This window comes from Ahaetulla prasina, chromosome 14 (assembly GCF_028640845.1).
Source record: "Ahaetulla prasina isolate Xishuangbanna chromosome 14, ASM2864084v1, whole genome shotgun sequence".
Lineage (NCBI taxonomy): Eukaryota > Metazoa > Chordata > Lepidosauria > Squamata > Colubridae > Ahaetulla > Ahaetulla prasina.
Window position 1 is genome coordinate 2,781,585 of NC_080552.1, and position 22,937 is coordinate 2,804,521.

Here is a 22,937-nt window from a genome sequence, read left to right on the forward strand (position 1 = left end):
GCGTCGGGGAACGAACCAGGCCAGTCCGGGACGGCTACCCCACCCCAAAAATGGCCACCGCCATCCGGTAGTCCGCTGACTCAATAGATTGGTAGAAAATGCGGCCCAGAATCCTGCCGCTGCTGAGAGTTGCGGCCGGGGGCTAAACCTGCCCGAAAGTCAGCTGGGGGGGGGAGAAACGGCCGATCTTCAGGCCCTCCAAAGTTCCAGCCCGAACGGCTCACCACACTGCCGCCAGCATTTACTCACGGCTGGGGATCACTAGAGCCAGCCCGGAACGGTCACCCCGACCCCAAAATGGCCGCCGCCATCCGCTGCTCGCCCAGGACTTCAGCCCCGTTCTCAGCAGCCGAGAGACCACCGAGGTCCAAAGACCTCGCTCTCGGCTGCTGACATGATGACCAACCTGGGGCCGACGTCCACGCAGCCCGGCAAGCGCCCAAACGGCATCTCGGCTGGGAACACCAGCTGCTATCTTCACGAGCCTCAGATCGCGAACGAACCTAATTCGTAACTGGCCTTTTGCATCACATGCTCAATTGTGAAATTGTTTTTTTGAGACAGGTTAATCTATTAACCTGTGATGGTGTATCTCTGAATCATCAGGCATGACACTCGTGTCTCCTCCACAGCCTCTAGGCGGATGAAGCAGGTCCTGCTGACACCAGTGAGAAAGATGGGAACAAGCCCCATCCAGCAGGCACTGGACTCCTACCCTTCCTCCCACCCCATCTGCTTCTCGGGGTGGGGGGGAGGGTTCTGAGCTGATCTCTCTATTGATATTTCCTGCTTCCTTTTTGAAGATTATCACGAACAGCTTTTCCAGAAGATTTCACGATTCCATTTGGGGGAACCAGCCTCCGGGGTCCTTCTCATCTACTCCCAGAGCATACTCCACATTCTGGAGGTAGGTTAAGCAAATATTTAAGAGTATCAGAAGAAAATGAAAAATCCTTTAGTTGAATTGTGTAGGGATTTATAATAAATGCCGACAAAACCTACATCTAATTTAAACACCAATCCGTAATCATTCATACTGATAATATTACAGACACAATGTAGTTTGGTCACTTGCAGAATTAAGAAAACTCCCCACCAGAAGTTTGTGAAAACATCACTTCCAATACAGAATAACAGAATTGAGTGGAAACAGCTTCAGAACCTCATATCCTGATGCTCTTCCGTTCCCTCAGGCCTCCAGCGGCACCCTCTACCACATCCTCATGGACCTGTCCCTCTTCGAACAACAGGGAGCAGAGTAAGTCAAGCAAGTCCTCCAGGAAGGAGAGCTGTGGGGAGGCAGAGGGGGACATCTCAGCCATGAGGCAGAGGGACTTCCGGAAGACGCCCATGTCTCCCTGCACAGTTGGGTTGGAAAGGGACCGTCTGAATGATGATGCCGTTGGCTGAAAGCCTGCACCTAATGACCACGTATTTATATATTTTATCTGTGCTTTTATTATTAAAACATTGCAAGGTGAAAAAATTAAAAATGCATTTATAGTAAGTTAAATGCAAAGTACAAACTGACGAACAGAGCATTCCATAACCTCTTCACCAGTCCTCACAGATGGTTGATGGTTTTAAAACAGCTAAAAGCAAAGCCAACCCCCCGCCCCTAAACTAAGAAAAGAAGCAGCAGAAAGCAGAAGACCCAGCAGCACCAATGGAAAGAAAAGCCTTCCATCCCTCCCAGCATTTGGGTGTGCGAATAAGATAGGGAAGAACCCCTCCCCCACCCCACTATGGTAGCACTGAGGATGTTACCTAGTTTGGTAATGAAATGTCTGCAAGAAAACAACCAGAGAGAGCAGCAAAGACCCCACAATGGAGAAAATGTCACCTTATCTAAGGGATGGGGAGTCGGTGTCCAATCAAAGGTCACTAATTTACAGTTCCTAGGCTTAGTTTACAGTTCCTGGGCAATTTGAGCATCTTGGATGGGCAACTTCTTGCATTTAGCAACTTCTGGAGGGCATCAGATTCCTCAACCCTATTTTCAGACACAGGTGAAAGCACACCTAGGATGCTCAGCCAAGAGAGGAAGGTTATGAGCTCCAGAAGACCTGTGGTTGGATCAGGAGCAGGCTTGGTCTGATTCATAGGGCAAGGATTTCTGAGCAGAGAAATGTCTAGATTTCTCTCTTGATCTGGATGGCTAACATGACAACCTATTAAAAGTTCAATATCCAGTTAGAATAAAAACATCCTGCATCAAAAAACATCCTGCATATATAAGAGACAGGGGTTTCGGTTGTCACTGGAAGGATCTTGTCCCAAGGAACTGGTTGTTAGGTTCTCTGAAAAAGTTCTATTTTTATACTGCCTTTCCTAGAAGCTTCTTGTGGATTGTTTCCACTTAGTTTTTATCCTGTTTTTACCTTATGTTTTCATAATTATTGTAAACCACCTCAGGAGTTTTAGAACAGGAAGTGCTATATAAATACTTGGAAGGAAGGGAGGCAACCTCCCATGTCCATGGGCAATGTAGCCAGTGCCTCTGATGTGACCCCTCACTGGTAGGTAGCTGCAAGCCTTATCTTGATTTTGATAGAGCATGGATGCAAGTGTGTGCATAATGTGTATGCAGGCCTATGGGTTTAATATGGTTTCTTTCTCCCTTTTAGGGCTTTATTACGAGATATTAAGATATTGGTAATGTCTCATAACATCCCCACCAGACTTTTCTCACAGTGGAATGCCACCAAAGTGGAGGTGCCTGTAACTTTGGAAGATGTTACCCAGAGCCAGACCACAGAAGAAGTTATTACTGAGTGTCTTACACTCATTCTCAAGATGGGAGTATATCTTGCAACACTCAAGGTGAGAGCAGATCCCTTCAGTTCTCTCTCTGGCATCAGGTTCATTTCCCCAGGACCAGCACCTGATCCAAAATAGACTTGGCTGCACCCAAGGATAATACATTCCAACAGTGGATCTTCTTCATTTGGGACAAAGTTGGTAGAAATGTACACTTCTGTAGCCAGAAAATCTCTCGAGCTTTTTGCCCAAAACTCTGAGATGTCTTCAGATAGCATAGGTACACCAAATCCTGATGAAGAAATCTGGCCTTTCACTCTTACACCTAGTTAGGGGCTTGCACTGGTCCAGTTTTGACTTATTCTAAGTTAACAGTACCAACATGCAGGGAAGAACTTGGGGACATACATGAGTTAGTGCCAAGGGCATGATGGGGATTCTGTTTTTAGTTTCTTACTTGAACCCTGCTCTTTGGGGTTCTGATGCATTAATGTGATTTATGTGAACATAATTTTAATAAAAAAACTATTGATTTTTTTTTGAAAGAGCAGTATCCTGGTCATGGAGATACAGAGTCTGGTTTCTCGTGTTTTGTTTACTGGCAGGATTATTTTTTTAAAAAAAGTACCCAATATATATATATTGATGACTCGACTTAAGTCAATTCTGCACAATCCAAACTGGGAGCTTCCTTTCAGTTCCCAGTTCCTATTCTTCAGTCTTAGGCCAAGCGTTGAAAAGGTCAGTTGTCTGAGCAGCATTGCTTAAAGCAGAAAAGCCTGACCAAATCAACGTATACACTAATTCCAGAACAAATGCCACGGGATTAAATCCGCTGTGCTTCCTTTCTCCTCTCAAGGTGGGCAACAAAGGCCTGGGCGAGTGCCTCCACACTGCTGTGCCAGAGCTGCTGATCCCAGCAGAAACAATCCAGTATTTGTGCAGGAGCCAAGAATGTTTGAGCCCAGCGGAATTTCTGAAGATGTACAAAAACCCTTTGCAGCCACAAATGGATTCAGGTACCTCTTTTGCCCAGGGAGGAGCCACAGAGACAATCCACAGCCCAAAAGGAAAGTCGCCCTCCTTGGCCAGGCTCCGAGGCAGCCCCTGGTCGACAGGAAGAAAGTCACCATTTTGCTAGAAAGCTGTAGGTTCTGCTTGAAACTAAAGACGGTTGTAAACAGACCGTAGACAGACGTCGTAGTTTATGCTTGGAAAGCTGGTGCTTGGCAGCTTTCGGGCAAGGGTCTACAAAATAGGTAGCTTTAAGGCTTGTGGACTTCAACTCCCAGAATTCCCTAGCCAGCCATTAAGAAAACCCATCCTGGGTGAGGAATTCTGGAAGCTGAAGTCCACAAGCCTTAAAAGTTGCCAAGTTTGCAGAGCTCTACTTTCAGCGCAATTAGATGACCATGGCAATATATTCAGTTTATCCTTCCATCCCTGACCTGTCTTGTTTTTAACACCTTTCGGTTAAAAGCAGGTGGGTAGATGGAGAACAGGGAGCCCCCAAAGAAAATGCTTGATGCAAAGATCACGGCATAAGAAAGGAACTTATTGAATTTCTTAAGGAGAGTATACTGGCAGTCCCTGAGGTACCACAGGGTGCTTAACAAATTACATATGGCCATTTCAAAGTAGGGTGGCTGCAGGGGCCCTGTGGTCGTTCAGCTTTATGACCCACCTCAGGGTCACTGCAGCACCCCCACACCACCCCTCCCACCATCCCACTCCACTTGGGCCTCTTCCACACATGCCAATCCGGCCACATTTTACTACTTCATGTTGGGGAAGGAGGGCAGGGCAAAATGGCGGCCACTTCCGGAATTCTTCCCTCACGACCAGCTACAGCAGGGGTCTCCAACCTTGGCAACTTGAAGACTTGGGGACTTCAACTCCCAGAATCCCTCAGCCAGCTTTGCTGGCTGAGGAATTCTGGGAGTTGAAGTCCCCAAGTCTTCAAGTTGCCAAGGTTGGAGACCCCTGAGCTACGTGGATGCCGCAGGGCTTCTCTCCCCCATCCCATCCCACCCTATTGGGTGCACAGTGCTTGGCTCTGCTCCCCACACTCACCTTTTGGAGCTCTCCAGACCTCACGTCACAGAAGGAGGGCAGGGCAAAATGGCGGCCACTTCCGGAATTCTTCCCTCACGACCAGCTACAGCAGGGGCCTCCAACCTTGGCAACTTGGAAGACTTGGGGACTACAACTCCCAGAATCCCTCAGCCAGCTTTGCTGGCTGAGGAATTCTGGGAGTTGAAGTCCCCAAGTCTTCAAGTTGCCAAGGTTGGAGACCCCTGAGCTACGTGGATGCGCTTCTCTCCCCCATCCCATCCCACCCCATTGGGTGCACAGTGCTTGGCTCTGCTCCCCACACTCACCTTTTGAAGCTCTCCAGACCTCACGTCACAGAAGGAGGGCAGCCCGCGACATCCCTGGGCCACACAGAGGAGACCTGAACCTGGCAGCCATTTTGTGCTGCCCGCTTGTGAGCGGAGACAAAATGGCGGCTGCCGGAAAAACGGATTCCTTTGCTGCCTTAAACAATGTCTCCACAACGGTGCAGAGGCTTCTGAACGAGCCTTGTGCAGACTTTGTAAAGGCAGCGAAATGAAGCAGTCTGTCCCCGGCTGCGCAGCGGTGACCTAAACACAGCTGCCATTTTGTGTGGCTGGGACAAAATGGCGGCCACTTCCAGAATTCCGCCATGCAGCTTCACAGCTATCACAACATGCAACCGTAAAGGGCAGGCTCCACGAGTCTTACCTTGACGATGACCTGTAATTAAGCATGCTGAGAACCAAACATTTAGCCCAACTGTGTTGCAAAAAGCTTTGTGCATGATACTGGTAGTCCTCGCCTTAGGACTAAAGCTAAGTCAAAGCTAGGATGGGCCTCCCAAAAGATGCTTATGACCTGGTTCCAAAGTTTCAAAATCCAGCCCTCCTCCCTGAGTCATATGGCCGAATTTTGAGCACTCAGCAACTGGCTTGCATTTATGGCCATCCGCAATGTCCCATAGATACATGACTGCAATTTATGTTTTCGCTGAAAACAGGCGTTCGCTTCTAGGTTTTGGCACAAATGCCCCATAGGGAACAATGGATTTGTGTAATAGCTGCCACAAAAATGGTTGTAAAATCAGGACGGTCACAACTATCATGATTTATGACTGTAACAGGCAGGCTCCTGGGGATTATTATGGGAAAAAATCCATGGCTTTGGGCAGGGACTGGGAAGCTTGGAGAGGCTCTATTCTCAGCCTCCTGGTCACATTCAGCCAACTCCTACAGAGTGTGTGCACGCGCACACACACACACAAGACCTCTCCACTTTAGCCAACCCGAGACACAAAGGCAATATGTATGCACTCTGATTAGTCCCCGGGGAGAGACTGCACATGTACACACCCACAACATGGGTGCACCAAAGGAAATACAGATGCTCTTCTGGTTATTGCATGTAAAATTGTTGGAAAAATAATGTTTCCTTTTTCTTCCACTTCACTCCCTCCTCCCCAGAAATAGTATGGCCTACTCCTACTCATATGTCTACATGAAACCCTATGGACAAGCTACCTACCAATGTGTCTAAAGATGTGTTTACAAATCCCAAAGCCCTGGGATGGAGTTGGCCTGAAACTTTAATGTCCATCTCTTCACCCATGCAGAGGGAAAACAAAGCAAGCAATAAAGTTGTCAGGAAGACTTGAGAGTGGTGTGCTGGTGTTCTTTCAAAGCAGGGCTGAGGGATTAGTGACTCTCTAGTTGTTGAACTTCTCTTTCTTTGAGTCTTGACTCCTTGTGACTAAAAGTAGTTGGGGAGGGGAGCAATGATGGGCAAATGCTTATCAGTGGCCTGTACATCCTAGCATCTTCCAGGTTCTTGCCTAACTATTCCCTTTTTCTTTCTGGGGTGACTCTGGTTCACTTCCCAAGCAATTTAATTCACTGGTGGATTAGAGAAAAAAATACAACTCTTTGAGTAGGAAAATTACAGTAAATTGTTTTTACAGTGACAAAAAAGAGAATAATTTTACTTGGCAGATGAACCCAACAAAATATCCAAAATAACTTTCAAAATTCAACTCATTTATAGCAATACACATTTTCCAGAGTTCAGCCTATGGAAGTTACAGAAACCAGAGCAGAAGGGTTAATACAAATATCTATGAAAAATAAAGGGGTAAAGAACCATATTTTAAAAAAGAATAGCACTGAAATAGAGAGACAGTACATTTCCTTCTACAGTGTCAAGTCCATCAAGGCACAAGAATACATCCACCGTTTAGAAAAGTGACCGATAACCAGCAGTCATCTTCTGCACCTGTAGCAATTTTTTGGTTCATACTTTAACGTAGTCTGCAGCATATCAGAGATAGCATGTCTCTTGCACGCCTCTCTTTGATACGGACAAAGAATAAGAGGTCTTGAACGGGTTATGATTTCCATTACACATGCATTGCTTTGGATTCTTCTTGGAACTTTCCGGCAAGGGCCGTCTTGGTTAACAGCAGCAATCAAGCTTCTCATATAAGGTTTAGCAACAGCCAGAACACCCAATGTTAGCTTAGGCAGCTTTCTCAGGATACAGGTCATTAAACTCTCCTTTTAAAGATCACATGTCTTCTCAGAAGACATGAAGCAGGCAGTGGTACCATTCTTACTTTGTCTTCTTCTTTGTTTTAAAGCTCCTCACTGAATCCTGGACTGGTTAGGTTTTCATTGGGATAGAAAAGGCTGCTTTGGAGTGATTTTATTCTTTTTTACAAAGCAGTGCTTTCAGTATCATGATCGAGATCAAGCACAAGGTGGTTGTGTGAATTCTGATTCGCCGAAGTCCCCAATTCTGTGGCAGGAAGTTCCACGCTAGGGATGCCCCCTAATTGCTCTTTAACTTCAGAACTGGTATCTGTGCAGAAAAGACATCAAACACACACAGTACAAATGATGAAAGATAAATTCAGGACTGGCTGCTGATCCACAAGACTCCCCCTCTGTTGCCAATACTATGCTAAAATGTCTGAATTCAAAGGAGAGCAGGAATTACAATTCAACGTCTGACTTCAGAATCCCCTAACAACATACTTTATTCAAGTTTATCATGTGAGCCCTAATGGCTAGTAACTTTGTTGTGGAAAGAGCCTGACCTTCTCAGTGGTGACAGGATATGCCGTCACCTTAAAATTTCAAATTTGAGCAGCATAACTCCTGAAAAACAGAGAGTTTATTCTCAGACAGCCAAAGTTTCTTCATGTCATTCAGGGAAACTGATTTGTCACAAGCTGGAAGTCCAACTGTCTGTACCCAGCTAGGTAATTCTGGAAAAGCACAAACTGCTTTAGTAGGGAAGCATAATTTGAAGAAATAGGTCAATGAAAACAGAATTTTGTTCATTTGTCCAAATTTGCCACATTCTGGGCAAAACTGGTTGGGCCTGGGGTTTTAGTGGACCTGCAAAGAGTAGAACCCTATGGGACCTGGAAGTGGGCAGAGAACCCATTAGCACTAACAGTGATGTTGTAAGAATTTGGGAGGGTGGGACTTGCCTGTCATGGCTACCTAGCTCTCTTCCCCATTTCAAAATTCAAGAAACATGAGCACACGAGCTAGGCTTTTCTACACTGGCATACCATCCTCTTCTTCCCTCTCCCTCAATGAAAAGGTGAAAAGACATCTGACATGCAGGTGGGACTTCAATTTCCACAGATGTGCAGCTCTGGTGTGATGGCCAGGTATCCTTTCCCTTTCAATGCAGAATGACTGCAAAATGGAGTTGCATCTGCTAATGTACATTTCCTCACCATCAGAGATGCAAATCCAGTCATGGCTCTGTGTACTAAGTTCTGGTCCTGTCTGACCATCAAAAGTGCAAAGTTTAGATGGGCACCGGACGGGCCTCACCTGGCTCTTATGGAAGAGCTTTAATGATCCCAAACTTCCATAGGGTTGGATGAGGGTTGCTGCTAATGCACAATGGGGCATGAGACAGAGCAGAGGATCGACCAGATTGCCTGGTTTTTAGCCTCTGTGGGTGTGGTGGAATGTTGTCTGGATTCCCAGGAGGGAGCAGGTACAGGCCAGAGGACCAAGAGACAGGGACTAGGTTTAGATAGTCTGGTTGGGAGGAAGAGGGTCAAGGCAGCTCCTCCCTAGATGTTCTCCAGTAGATCTTACATGATGCAAGTAGCTGCTTTAGTTTGGCAAGATTTCTGTCTGCAGGTGAGGAACGATAAAGGCTCCAATCTGCTCCAAAGATGCTCTGTCTGCTGTATCTTCTTTCTAAGTCAAGGTCACATCCAGCAAATTAGGTAATATTTGGAGCTGAAGCTCTCTACACATAAAAGATTAGATGTCACGGTTGCCAAAACTCTTGGGCAGCAATACTGCAACTAGGCAAAAAAAATGCACACCAACTTGCTTGGGGCAACAGCTACTTATTCAAAGATCACACCAAGATGTATTTTATTAAGAATACATAATTCACCTGAGCTTCCAATCCATACAAAAGGCCTTTCTCTCAGATTCTTCTTACTCTGAATGTTTAAGGCCCGTGCAGCAGTAGAGGTGCCCTGCTCACACTATAAGGGAACAGCAACCAGTGCCAGGACTGGCAAGGACCTGCAAGGTTGCACTTAGCTCTCTGTGGGAGAGGACTCAGACTGCAAATTTGTCAGCACAAGGATGCTGAAGAAAGAACAGTTTACATGTGCCTCTGTGTGTGCACCTTTTACTTCTATCTGAACATGCTATGAAGCTCTGAAGATTTTGAAAAGCAGAAATTTATTATATTGTCTGCTGATGAAAGGTTGACAAATATGGATCAGGGAGGGGCAGTAGACCAGAATGCATTAAAATGGAGATCAACATTACAAACAATGGACAAGAAAAGCATCACTCCTTTCACATGCAGGATTAGTCCAGGTGCAAGCAAGCCAGGTTACGGTGACTAGTTAGTAAGAAACAAAAGCAGCATCCATGATTATGTAACATTTGCAACATATCCGGCCAATCGGAAGGCCTCGATTTCCTCTTACCATTTCCAATTTCAGTTCCTATTGAATAAGGCAGCTCAAACATCTAGATTATTTAATAAAATTCTCAATTAGAATATTATTTGTAGATATATTACAACCTAAAGATTCAAAGGGTTATTTTGGCAGCTGAAACTTGTTTTGTTCCAGTAGCCATTACAAGTCTGCAAGGGTTCTGTAGATCAATATGTTAGAATCTGCTAAAATTAAGAGATGGGCATGCGCTCTTTCATTCTGCCAGAAGTCAAGACTTTGTCCTAATATGCTGCTTAAAATTAACATTAAGCGTTATTAAAAAGCGCCCAATCCAGATTAAGAAATAAAAAGAGCTGGTAAATATTGATGCAACCTGCAATAAACGAGTCATGTATGCGCTGCACCAACAGGAAAATTACTTTGTTAGCTAGCAGGGGACGGGGCTTAAATCAAAGAATAAATGGCTATTCCCCCCCGTCTGCCATCTACAATCTGAGTATGATAAAATTCAGCCAGTCTTCCCATCATCTAACAAACAACAATGTTGAGATTTTCTCAAATGTTTCTGAATGCAGCCTGCGTGAAAAGGCCACCAGTGTCTGGGCAGCAAGGAAAGATGAGCAAAATGGCTAAAACCTGCCTTTCCTGATCTAAGTCCCTCCTGATCATTGGCTGTGCCACTATAACAACACAGGAAGGAAACCTGACATCTTGGAATGTTCTTCAGTGTGAAGGAAAATAATTTTGACAGCAGAGGAAAATCAGAGGGAAGGCTGCACTGTTAGCGTTGGTGGGAAGGAATGGGGACTAGCAAAAGATGATACGCAAAAGCCCAGAACACAAAATTAGGATTTTGTGGATTTCTTTGTTGTTCAGTTAAAGGAAGCCAAAACTTTGATGTGAACACTGAAATGGGCTCACGTATTCCACATTTACTCCAATAGGGCGGTGTGGCTCAGGCTGTAAGACAGCCTGTTATTAAACACAGCTGCTTGCAATTACTGCAGGCTCGAGTCCCACCAGGCCCAAGGTTGACTCAGCCTTCCATCCTTTATAAGGTAGGTAAAATGAGGACCCAGATTGTTGCAATAAGTTGACTTTGTATATAAATATACAAATAGGATGAGACTATTGCTTTACACAATGTAAGCCGCCCTGAGTCTTCGGAGAAGGGCGGGATATAAATGTAAATAAAAAAAAAAAATATGTCCACTATTTCTTCTCTGAAATGATGCTGTAGACTAGCTACTAATATGAATCCAGTTAATCTGCCTTTATTATCTCGTCCATGGACTTTGCTAATCTCAAGGGACAGAAACTGGGCCCTGCAATCCCACCATGGAGGGCTGGCCGACAGCCGTAGCTGCTTTTGGAGGGGGGCTTCCTTTGGCCGTCCCCACTGGGAGAGAGCATTCCTCCATCAAAGCCCAGGCCTGTGGAGCTGAAAGTGTTCTTACCGGTCACGATATGGGACGCTGTTGTCGGAGGACCCAGCAGAGAGCCGTTTGTAGACAGATGAGGAGCAGGAGGGTGAGGCGGAGGGGGCACCGTGGGACGGTTGCGAGGTCTGGGCACTGGCCGGGCCTCGTAGCGTGCCAGACGGAGGAGGTGACTGAGCGGTAGAATGTCCTGGGCAAGGCTGGGCGGATGGGCAGGTGGTGCTGTGCTTCTCCAGGGGGGGCGTGTCAGGCGGGGTAGGGGTATGTGGTGGGGTGGGCGACAGCGGCTCTGACCCACCCTCTGGGCCAGAAGGGGAGGGTCCAAAACTACCAGCCTTGGTCTGCGGAGGTGGTGTTACGGACTGCGTAGGGGGCTGGGGGGGCGGGTGGTTGGGAGCCTGTATCGGGGAGAGGCTGCTTGAGTATCGCCGGGGGGCAGAAATCTGGGGCAGGGCAGCAGAAGGCTGAGCGCCCCCTTGGTTTGACTGCTGGCTGGGAGGAGAAGGGCTCCTTGTGGGGGGCTTGGGGGCTGGAGTGGGATTCGGGGTCCCTTGCTGTCCTGGAGGTGGGTTTGCTGGCTTTGGAGGGGCTGGTGCAGGTTTTTTGACGGCTGAAAAGAGAGAGCAAAAGGAAGAGACATGGCTGAGATTGTGGTTGGGCACGAAGCTTCTGATTACTTCATGGGCTACAATAAGTGCCTGGCACCCGGGCTGAAAAAGACCTCTGGCCCCCGTCTGAGAAACACCAAACTTCCATAGGGTTGGATGAGGGTTGCTGCTAATGCACAATGGGGCATGAGACAGAGCAGGGGATCGACCAGATTGCCTGGTTTTTAGCCTCTGTGGGTGTGGTGGAATGTTGTCTGGATTCCCAGGAGGGAGCAGGTACAGGCCAGAGGACCAAGAGACAGGGACTAAGTTTAGATAGTCTGGTTGGGAGGAAGAGGGTCAAGGCAGCTCCTCCCTAGATGTTCTCCAGTAGATCTTACATGATGCAAGTAGCTGCTTTAGTTTGGCAAGATTTCTGTCTGCAGGTGAGGAACGATAAAGGCTCCAATCTGCTCCAAAGATGCTCTGTCTGCTGTATCTTCTTTCTAAGTCAAGGTCACATCCAGCAAATTAGGTAATATTTGGAGCTGAGGCTCTCTACACATAAAAGATTAGATGTCACGGTTGCCAAAACTCTTGGGCAGCAATACTGCAACTAGGCAAAAAAATGCACACCAACTTGCTTGGGGCAACAGCTACTTATTCAAAGATCACACCAAGATGTATTTTATTAAGAATACATAATTCACCTGAGCTTCCAATCCATACAAGAGGCCTTTCTCTCAGATTCTTCTTACTCTGAATGTTTAAGGCCCGTGCAGCAGTAGAGGTGCCCTGCTCACACTATAAGGGAACAGCAACCAGTGCCAGGACTGGCAAGGACCTGCAAGGTTGCACTTAGCTCTCTGTGGGAGAGGACTCAGACTGCAAATTTGTCAGCACAAGGATGCTGAAGAAAGAACAGTTTACATGTGCCTCTGTGTGTGCACCTTTTACTTCTATCTGAACATGCTATGAAGCTCTGAAGATTTTGAAAAGCAGAAATTTATTATATTGTCTGCTGATGAAAGGTTGACAAATATGGATCAGGGAGGGGCAGTAGACCAGAATGCATTAAAATGGAGATCAACATTACAAACAATGGACAAGAAAAGCATCACTCCTTTCACATGCAGGATTAGTCCAGGTGCAAGCAAGCCAGGTTACGGTGACTAGTTAGTAAGAAACAAAAGCAGCATCCATGATTATGTAACATTTGCAACATATCCGGCCAATCGGAAGGCCTCGATTTCCTCTTACCATTTCCAATTTCAGTTCCTATTGAATAAGGCAGCTCAAACATCTAGATTATTTAATAAAATTCTCAATTAGAATATTATTTGTAGATATATTACAACCTAAAGATTCAAAGGGTTATTTTGGCAGCTGAAACTTGTTTTGTTCCAGTAGCCATTACAAGTCTGCAAGGGTTCTGTAGATCAATATGTTAGAATCTGCTAAAATTAAGAGATGGGCATGCGCTGTTTCATTCTGCCAGAAGTCAAGACTTTGTCCTAATATGCTGCTTAAAATTAACATTAAGCGTTATTAAAAAGCGCCCAATCCAGATTAAGAAATAAAAAGAGCTGGTAAATATTGATGCAACCTGCAATAAACGAGTCATGTATGCGCTGCACCAACAGGAAAATTACTTTGTTAGCTAGCAGGGGACGGGGCTTAAATCAAAGAATAAATGGCTATTCCCCCCCGTCTGCCATCTACAATCTGAGTAGGATAAAATTCAGCCAGTCTTCCCATCATCTAACGAACAACAATGTTGAGATTTTCTCAAATGTTTCTGAACGCAGCCTGCGTGAAAAGGCCACCAGGCCACCAGTGTCTGGGCAGCAAGGAAAGATGAGCAAAATGGCTAAAACCTGCCTTTCCTGATCTAAGTCCCTCCTGATCATTGGCTGTGCCACTATAACAACACAGGAAGGAAACCTGACATCTTGGAATGTTCTTCAGTGTGAAGGAAAATAATTTTGACGGCAGAGGAAAATCAGAGGGAAGGCTGCACTGTTAGCGTTGGTGGGAAGGAATGGGGACTAGCAAAAGATGATACGCAAAAGCCCAGAACACAAAATTAGGATTTTGTGGATTTCTTTGTTGTTCAGTTAAAGGAAGCCAAAACTTTGATGTGAACACTGAAATGGGCTCACGTATTCCACATTTACTCCAATAGGGCCGCGGTGTGGCTCAGGCTGTAAGACAGCCTGTTATTAAACACAGCTGCTTGCAATTACTGCAGGCTCGAGTCCCACCAGGCCCAAGGTTGACTCAGCCTTCCATCCTTTATAAGGTAGGTAAAATGAGGACCCAGATTGTTGCAATAAGTTGACTTTGTATATAAATATACAAATAGGATGAGACTATTGCTTTACACAATGTAAGCCGCCCTGAGTCTTCGGAGAAGGGCGGGATATAAATGTAAATAAAAAAAAAAAATGTCCACTATTTCTTCTCTGAAATGATGCTGTAGACTAGCTACTAATATGAATCCAGTTAATCTGCCTTTATTATCTCGTCCATGGACTTTGCTAATCTCAAGGGACAGAAACTGGGCCCTGCAATCCCACCATGGAGGGCTGGCCGACAGCCGTAGCTGCTTTTGGAGGGGGGCTTCCTTTGGCCGTCCCCACTGGGAGAGAGCATTCCTCCATCAAAGCCCAGGCCTGTGGAGCTGAAAGTGTTCTTACCGGTCACGATATGGGACGCTGTTGTCGGAGGACCCAGCAGAGAGCCGTTTGTAGACAGATGAGGAGCAGGAGGGTGAGGCGGAGGGGGCACCGTGGGACGGTTGCGAGGTCTGGGCACTGGCCGGGGCCTCGGTAGCGTGCCAGACGGAGGAGGTGACTGAGCCGGTAGAATGTCCTGGGCCGAAGGCTGGGCGGATGGGCAGGTGGTGCTGTGCTTCTCCAGGGGGGGCGTGTCAGGCGGGGTAGGGGTATGTGGTGGGGTGGGCGACAGCGGCTCTGACCCACCCTCTGGGCCAGAAGGGGAGGGTCCAAAACTACCAGCCTTGGTCTGCGGAGGTGGTGTTACGGACTGCGTAGGGGGCTGGGGGCGGTGGTTGGGAGCCTGTATCGGGGAGAGGCTGCTTGAGTATCGCCGGGGGGCAGAAATCTGGGGCAGGGCAGCAGAAGGCTGAGCGCCCCCTTGGTTTGACTGCTGGCTGGGAGGAGAAGGGCTCCTTGTGGGGGGCTTGGGGGCTGGAGTGGGATTCGGGGTCCCTTGCTGTCCTGGAGGTGGGTTTGCTGGCTTTGGAGGGGCTGGTGCAGGTTTTTTGACGGCTGAAAAGAGAGAGCAAAAGGAAGAGACATGGCTGAGATTGTGGTTGGGCACGAAGCTTCTGATTACTTCATGGGCTACAATAAGTGCCTGGCACCCGGGCTGAAAAAGACCTCTGGCCCCCGTCTGAGAAACACCAAATTTCGAGGGGATCTTGAAATTGGATGGAGGTTGTATTACCACAGAAGACCCAGCCTGGCAGCCTCTTTTCAAGAGAGGGATGCTTCCTGTCCTCTCCTTGAGAAATGCCTACTGGCCTTCCATTTTCTAAGAGCAGGGGTCTCTAAAGTTGATTACTTTAAGACTTGTGAACTTCAACTCCCAGAATTTCCCAGCCAACATAGCTGCCTGGGGAATTCTGGAAGCTGAAGTCTGCAAGATTAAAAGCTGCAAAGTTTGGACACCCCTGATCTCAGAGCATAATGCAGTGCCAGAGGGCCAGAAAACAGAGCTTCTCCCCTCTTGCCCTCTGTGGCTCCAGGTAGAACCGTCCCTGCCTGCCCAGCCTGCTCTATGCTTCCCTGGCCACAATGAGTCTGAACCCAGCAGTCTAATCTAATGTACCCATTCCATCAGCACCACCAGGAAGAGTGAAGTGAGTTTTGTTGTTATGTTTGGGGTTATTTTGTTGTATTTGTGTGTGTGTTTACTTTGCACCAGAGTCATGTATATGACACATGGGTGCCTACATACATTTTCCAAACAAACAAACAAAATCTTTTCATGTACTCTTCTGCATTCTTGTTTCCCTTATCAGCTCTACTCCTCCTCCAATCTATCTTATCCCCCAAAGAATTGATCACTTGAGTAACTTCAGACTCCAAGTCAGGCAAATTTAACTGTCTGATTTCAGAGGAAGTTCTGTATTCTCTTGGTGGTGTGAAATAGCCAAAGTAGCCAGTGGCATGCAAAACATGCTCCCGGCCCTCCTGCAAAATGGGGGGAAAAAGGCCAGTGTTGAAATCCCTTCCTCTCCGGTCTCCCTGCTGGCTCAAAGTGGCCAAACTCTGATTGAAAAATTGTTCCTCAGGAAAAAAACGGTAGCTTTAGTCTTGACTGCCCCCCCCCCCGCCCCCAAACCCACCAGGCTGCCAATGCAGCTGCTAAAGGACAAACCTCGCCTGAGGGCGTGTGGGCTGGGCCCAGCAGTACTCTGGGGCTGCCCAACCGAGTACTGGCTGGCGCTGCTGAGAGGCTGAGCAGGTCCTCCATTTCTGGGGGGTGGCGGTGTGGTTGAGGGCACCGAGTCCTTTGGCTTGGAAGAGCTGCAAGAGAGAAAGACCTGGATCAAAGGCTCCTGCCGGGGGCCAGAAGCTGCTCCTCATGAGACGTGGGGCCCTTTTTGCATTAAACAGGTGCAAAGTGCAGGCAGACCCCCTTTGGCACCTAACTCACTGCTGGCCTGCTTGACCCAGCTGTCTGGGGTCCATAGAATTCCCCACAGCTTAGGAAACAAAATTCAGAAGTGCTTAAAGCAGCAGAGCACCAAGGTTAGCCATACCAACTGCAAGCACCACAGAGTTAGGAGAGGGATCTTCAAGATGCAAGAGCGACGTCCCTCTAGTTCCTCTGAGAGTTACCATGAAGGTTCTGGGCCAAAGACTGCGATTCCCCACAAACCCAAATGAGCATCTCTTCAGCTATTCACCAGTCCTTGACCCTCACTCAGGTCCCTTGCACGGATTTTAACCACCAACATTTCTTGCTTTGCTACATTCCCACCACCTGGTCTTTGCTCAACCTATTTTGGGGAGCTTGTTCAGGATAGCAAGGCTTCTCTGAGCAGCTCCTTCCGTATCTTCTCCCCAAAGTTACGCTTGTAGGCTGTCCAGCAAAGGCCGTTGGGCCCAGAGACAAATTGGTGGAAGGCTTTGGAGGAGGAGCAAACCTCTCTTTCTCCAGTGCAGAAAACCAGCTTCCTCAGAAGGAGCATGCACCGCCAGTCAACCCCGCTTCCACATCCTCACCTTCCCCGTGGAAGGAAAAGCTAAAGCCCAGTAACACTGTGGCACACTGACCGGGGTGGGTGCACAGCCTACGAAGACGAGACAAACAGGTTCTAGCTAGTGGGTTAGATGAACAAGCTACCATTTCTCCAGGTCAGGCGGGAGGGAGGATCCCTACCTTTGCGGGGTGCAGCTGGGCTCTGCCGTGCATCTCGGCATGTTCCCTGACTCGGGCGGGCTCTGGCATGACCTCTGAACAACACCTCGGGAGGGAAGCAGGAGGGCGGCTTTGCCTGCTTTAAGGCAGGAGGATTACAATGATTCTGCTTCCGTGGGGCAACAAAGCAGGCCAGCCTTGCAAAGCGTCTCCCTTTTGCTTTGGGGACTGACGACAGGGAGAGAAGAGCAGGACCGTGGCCCACCCTGAGCCTGCCTCTCTGAGCCCCCCGTCTTACCTGCTGTCCTCCGTGCCTTGGCTGTGAGAATGCTCTGCTGAGCCAGGCAGGCAGGCAGAGGAAGCACCCGCCAGGCCAGGCTCAGCCCCCGGGGCCTGTGGGTGCTGCTCCGCCGCGGCCAGGGCCAGCGGGCCAGCCTCCGTGGGCGGAAGCGGTGGCTGGAAAGCTGGGGCTGTGTGCTTTCTATTCACAGTGCCAACTCTCCGGGGGTTTGCCTGGAAGTCCATAACCTTGACACCAAAGCTACAGAGGAGAGAGAGAGTAAACACTCCATGCAGGCGGGCTACACGTAAACACAAAAAGAGTCAGTATAACTACTTGGGAGACAGAAGGTGAGTCCCTGCTGCTGGCCATGCAGATAAGCAGCAAGGAACACACAAACTCTGCCAGCCAGAGTTTGAAAAGTGCGACACATCCTGGCTCATCTAGGAAGAGTGTGACAGGCATTCAGGACCAGCAAGACTGATTATTCAATGTTCATTTCGGGGTGTGTGTGTGTGTGTGTGTGTGTGTGTGTGTGTGTGTGTGTGTGTGTGAAAGAGAGAGAGAGAGAGAGAGAGAGGGAGAGGGAGAGGGAGGGAGGGAGAGACCAAGACAGAGAGTGAGAGTGAGAGTGATGCAGACACACAGCATATCCATACTGGACAATTCTATCTTCGGGCAGACTAATATGTGCCCACTACATCCCTTGTTAAGAAGCTCCAGGAATTCTGCTGTGGTTTGAAAAGATTTCCCTTCTCTGGAAATCTTGGGAGAGTTTGTTGGTGCCAGGCAGCTCCACCCGCAGGGCCTTTTTGGTATCATCCCCCTGTGGTCCAAATGCCTGGGACACTCCAGCTGAGAACATCCCTGGTGAAGTCACAGACATGCGTCGGTACCTCTTTAAGTATTAATGGCAGGGCTGTGTGTATTCAGTGGAGATCACAACAATCACAATGGCAGCCACAACAACAGCAGAAAGCTGCCTAGAGTCACTCGACAGGTACATTTAATAAATAAATAATCAATCCAGCTTCGTCAGCACCAAGAAGTCGGGCTTCTTGTCCTCAGTCAGAGGGGAGGCATAAACTGAGCCTCAGACTTTAGTGCCCCGTAGAATTTGTTTGCCTTCCCCAGATATACTGGCAGCAAAATGATTTAAAACAGGTTGAGGTAAACAAACTAGCATTAATACGTGTGGCTTAATTATTCATTTTCTTGTTTTAGATGTTTGAATTTGTAAAAGTCCAGAATACATACAACCCTAGTTAATGCGCAGAAACAAAAACATGAAAACTAGGTTACTGATGAATCCAACACAGACCATGTAGAGCAAATGTTTGTCTAGCTCAGGGACCTCAAACTCAGACTGGCATCGAAGTCTTTGCATACTTCATTTTATTAAAAAAGTTTTTCATGAAGAAAGAGGGCCACATATGTCACTAAACATAATTACATGCACACACACAACCACCACCCTACAGCCATTTCTCTGCATTTCATTTTGGCTAACTGGCTGGCTGACAGCTGTGGGGCTGTGCTCAGGTTGCTATTCAATAGCTCACTTGCTATTGAAAGTGAGGCTCACTTACGCAGTGGTGGGTTTGTGCCTGGAGCATGGCCAGGAGGCAGTGGAAAAGCGCCTGGCCCCTTCCAAGACAGAGTGGCTGTGGGTACCGGCGTCCGGCACAGTCAGCTTACACCATCGCTGACTGTGGGGAGGAAGTACTGACCCCAGGAGGGAGTGCAACTTAGGCGTCCTCCTGGACGATCGGCTGTCCTTAGAGAATCATTTGACAGCCGCCGCCAGGGGAGCATTCTATCAGGTCCACCTGATTCGCCAGTTGCGCCTTCCTTGACCGTGACGCCTGCGCACAGTCACTCACGCCTCGCCACTTCCCGCCTGGACTATTGCAATGCTCTACATGGGGCTCCTTGAAGAGCACCCGAGGCTCCAGTTAGTCCAGAATGCGGCCGCTGGTGATAGAGGGAGCACCGCGTTGCTCCCATATAACACCTATCCTGCGCGGCCTGCACTGGCTACCGTAGTCTTCGGTGCAATTCAAGGTCTTGGTTACCACCTTTAAAGCGCTCCATGGCTTAGGACCGGGATACCTTCGAGACCGCCTTCTGCCGCCGATTGCCTCCCAACGACCTGTGCGCTCCCACAGAGTGGCCCTCCTCAGGGTGCCGTCGACCAAACAATGTAGGTTGGCGACCCCCAGGGGGAGGGCCTTCTCTGTGGTGGCACCAGCCCTGTGGAATGAGCTTCCTCCAGGATTACGACAACTCCCCGACCTCCGGACCTTCAGACGTGAACTGAAGACTCTATTGTTTCAGCGTGCAGGACTAGCCTAAGATAAAAGGTTTTAGCATATTTTAATGGGGTTTTTATAGGTTTTTACTGTTTTAGTGACCAGGCCATGATAATATTTAGTTTTAACTGGGTTTTAATGTTTATTTATTATACTGTTTTAATATGCCTGTGAACCGCCCTGAGTCCTACGGGAGATGGTGCGGTATATAAGTTTGATTAATAAATAAATAAATAAATAAATAAATAAAATAAATAGTGGCAGAGGCAGGGCCTGGAGGCAGGATGGGAGTGCAGGAGACCGACCCTTCTCAACCCAGAGCAGGGGTGAAATGTAAAATTTGTTACTGCCGGTTCTACGGGCGGGGCTTGGTTGTGGTGGGATTGTAAAAAAATGCTTTTAAAAGGTTCTGATAATCCCAGATGATCATCAGAGGCTTTTTTTTTTTACTTTTAAAAGCATTTGTTCGGCCGGAGAAAAAAATGTTTTTAAAAGTAAAAAAAAAAAACCCCTCTGATGATCGCGTGGCTCAGCTGGGCATGGTCGGGGTGGGGGTGGTGGGCAGGGATTTTTGCTACCTCCGAACTACCCGCCGCCATTGCCAGAGCCAGCACACTCAGCATCTGTGATGATTATGGCCAGAGCCATCTCTGCCAGCCAGCAGCTGCAGCCGCCTTGCGTCTAAGTCAGTGCTTCTCAACCTTGGCAACTTTAGGATGCCTGGACTTCAACTGGGTGTGGCCCCTGGGCTGGGAGTTTGAGATCCCTGATCTAGCTGCTAGTAAGGCAAGGAAAAGCCAAGTGGCTCACATTGGAAGTCAGGATACAACAGTGTTCGGGGAAGCCCAAAGCACACAGATAAGCGACCTGTGCTAACCACTCTTCAAACTAAAGTCGCAGCAAATTTCCAGACTGAAATTTGGTGTTCCAAAGACATGGTAGAATTTCTGGGAAGGCGACTGGCATGACAAACAAGCTTTGGATTGTTGTGGATTATTCAAAAGGGGCCGCAAGAGACCAGGAGCCTGTAACCGTTTATTGTGAGAGCTGCCAGCAGGGACCCCTTCTTGCAGGCCCTACGCGGATCCCAAGGGGAGTCTGCTCTTACTGCTTCCACAGCGTGAGATCTCCCTCCGGCTTCTATCATGCATGGAACACGGTGAGAAGGAAAGAACGGCACGTACGTTACCTTTGGATCTTCCTTAGGCTGCAGTAAGGAGGGGAAAGGCACCACTCAGGGCTGGCTGGCCATGGCCCCAGGCATGCCCAGCTCCTCTCTGACAGAGGCTTCCAGAAAGCCTGTCAACGCACGCAATGCCTGCCTGCAGAATCCCTTAAGGAGGCCCATCAGATGCCTTTGGTGGCTCACTTAAGCAGCGGCTCTTTCAAAGAAGTTTCCAGGTTCCCTGGAATGATGCCTTTGGGCCTGACACCCTGAGCGATCATGGGGGTACCTTGGTACTCAAGTGGATACACTTGTACCTTCCAGGTTTGGTGACTGAAAGGAACACCATCCATAGTTTTTAATACTCTAAACCAGGGGTCTCCAATTTTAAGACTTGGGGCAGACCCAGAATTCAAGGTTGCCATGGTTGGAGATCCCGGCTCTAAACCACTTTGGAAGGAACCTCTCTGACTGGCTGCTAAGATATAGCATGAAGTCATTCTCAGAGGCACAAGATTGTTGTGAGTGCCAACTAACGTAGAAATGAGTGCCAGTTTCTGCCAACAATTCAAACTTCATTCACTATGCAACATTTGGGGGGCGGGGAAGGGCTGAAAGAGCCAACAGGACTCTCTCATAATAACAATCTGATCTGTTTTTCTTCATTACACAAAGAAATCTTCGGTTTCTTATTTGCCAGGAAAGCAACTGTTGATTCAACCCAAGTTTGTGACCTCTGAAAGAACTTCAGACACCTTTAACTTAAGTTAAACAGCAACAAATGGTGTGGAAGGCACTGCTAACCCAACCACAGGATGAGGAAGGCTCCCTTTACCTTTCCTTCCTCAGGAGCTCCCCTTCCATCACAGCCATGCTGACCGGCCTCTTCCGCTCCAGGGTCCCGGAATCATAGTCACTCCCTGCAGGAAGGTGGTTGGAGTTCACAGCCGGCTGCCCCACAAATGCTCCGGACACATTGAAATCCAGCTCTGTGAATTCAGGAATAAAAATGAGAATCCAAAAAACACCACCTTCAGGCCAAGAACTTAATTTCAGAGGACAAAAATACCTTATGGCAGGGGGGTCAAACTCGATTTCATTGAGGGCTGCATCAGGGTTGGGTTTGACCTTGTAGCTAACTGAACGTCACTCATGTCGGGGGTGCCTGTGGGGGCCCGAGTGCTCTGCCAGCGGAAACGGGCTCTCGAGCTCCGTTTTTGGCTGCGACGGCCTCCTGCAACCCTCTGCCAATGAAAATGGAGCTTGGGAAGGCCGCCCTCCTGAGCTCCATTTTCACTGGCAGAGGCACCGCGGGCCAGTCCTTTGCTGTTTCCAGGGTGGCCCCGCAGGCCGGATCCAGCCCCCGGGCCTTGAATTTGACACCTCTGCCTTATGGCTTCTGCTTGCAAGTATTTAAGGTAAATTCATTTTCATTTCCCTTTTCAGATTAAAAGCAGTGGGAAAGCAGCAGCACAGACAGTCCCGGAGTCGCTACGTCTGCACAAGCTGCATCGGTTACAGGTTTGCTTCTGGATCCGATTCAAGATGTTCGTTGTTTCCTTAAAGCCCTACATGGCAGGGGTCCAGGGTATCTGAGGAACCATCTTTCCCCAATGGGACAAGCCTGCCCCACTCACGCCACCAAGAGAGACCTGCTACGGATCCCGTTTGCTAAAGGACTCCAGCAGCGGGTTCAAGAAGAGTCTTTTCTGCTGTAGCTCCATCCCTGTGGAACACTCCACCACAGGAGGTGAGAACTGCCCCCCTGACAGGGTAAGAAGATCTTGTCCTGCCCGTCTCTTAGTTCTGCTTTCAGTTTAGAGTTGAAATCTTAATCTGTGTAGTTTTAATATTTTAATTATTTTTCTGCTTGTTTTAAACCTTGTAAGCCACCTAGTCACCTTACAGTCCTGATGGCACAGTGGTTAAAATGCAGTATTGCATGCTGACTTTGCCCACAGCCAGGGGTTCAGTCCTGACCGGGTCAAGAT

At 48.2% G+C, this 22,937-nt stretch overlaps 2 protein-coding genes across 8 annotated transcripts in view; one reads left to right on the forward strand and one right to left on the reverse strand.

Annotated features, from left to right (window-relative positions):
* Nucleotides 1-397: 397 nt before the first annotated feature.
* LOC131185300 (testis-expressed protein 47-like) lies at nucleotides 398-6,923 on the forward strand. Its single transcript, XM_058157715.1, has 7 exons — nucleotides 398-510; nucleotides 607-667; nucleotides 804-907; nucleotides 1,130-1,258; nucleotides 2,628-2,823; nucleotides 3,620-3,779; nucleotides 6,282-6,923. The coding sequence occupies exons 1-7, from the start codon at nucleotides 398-400 to the stop codon at nucleotides 6,317-6,319; spliced, it is 801 nt and encodes a 266-aa protein (XP_058013698.1). The 3' UTR covers nucleotides 6,320-6,923.
* Nucleotides 6,924-11,968: 5,045 nt separating this feature from the next.
* The window catches only part of ARHGAP17 (Rho GTPase activating protein 17), a 78,509-nt gene continuing 67,540 nt past the window's right edge, over nucleotides 11,969-22,937 (reverse strand). For 2 of the 7 annotated variants that reach the window (XM_058157215.1, XM_058157212.1), the window contains exons 16-19: nucleotides 21,782-21,935; nucleotides 17,488-17,730; nucleotides 16,203-16,351; nucleotides 13,056-15,088 (exon numbers count right to left, since the gene is read on the reverse strand). In XM_058157215.1, coding sequence (XP_058013198.1) covers nucleotides 14,301-15,088; nucleotides 16,203-16,351; nucleotides 17,488-17,730; nucleotides 21,782-21,935 — 1,334 coding nt within the window. In that variant the 3' untranslated portion in view covers nucleotides 13,056-14,300. Of the gene's footprint in view, nucleotides 12,302-13,055; nucleotides 15,089-16,202; nucleotides 16,352-17,487; nucleotides 17,731-21,781; nucleotides 21,936-22,937 lie in introns of those variants that run through there. The other 5 variants (XM_058157214.1, XM_058157213.1, XM_058157216.1 and 2 more) reach the window with 5 other exon arrangements.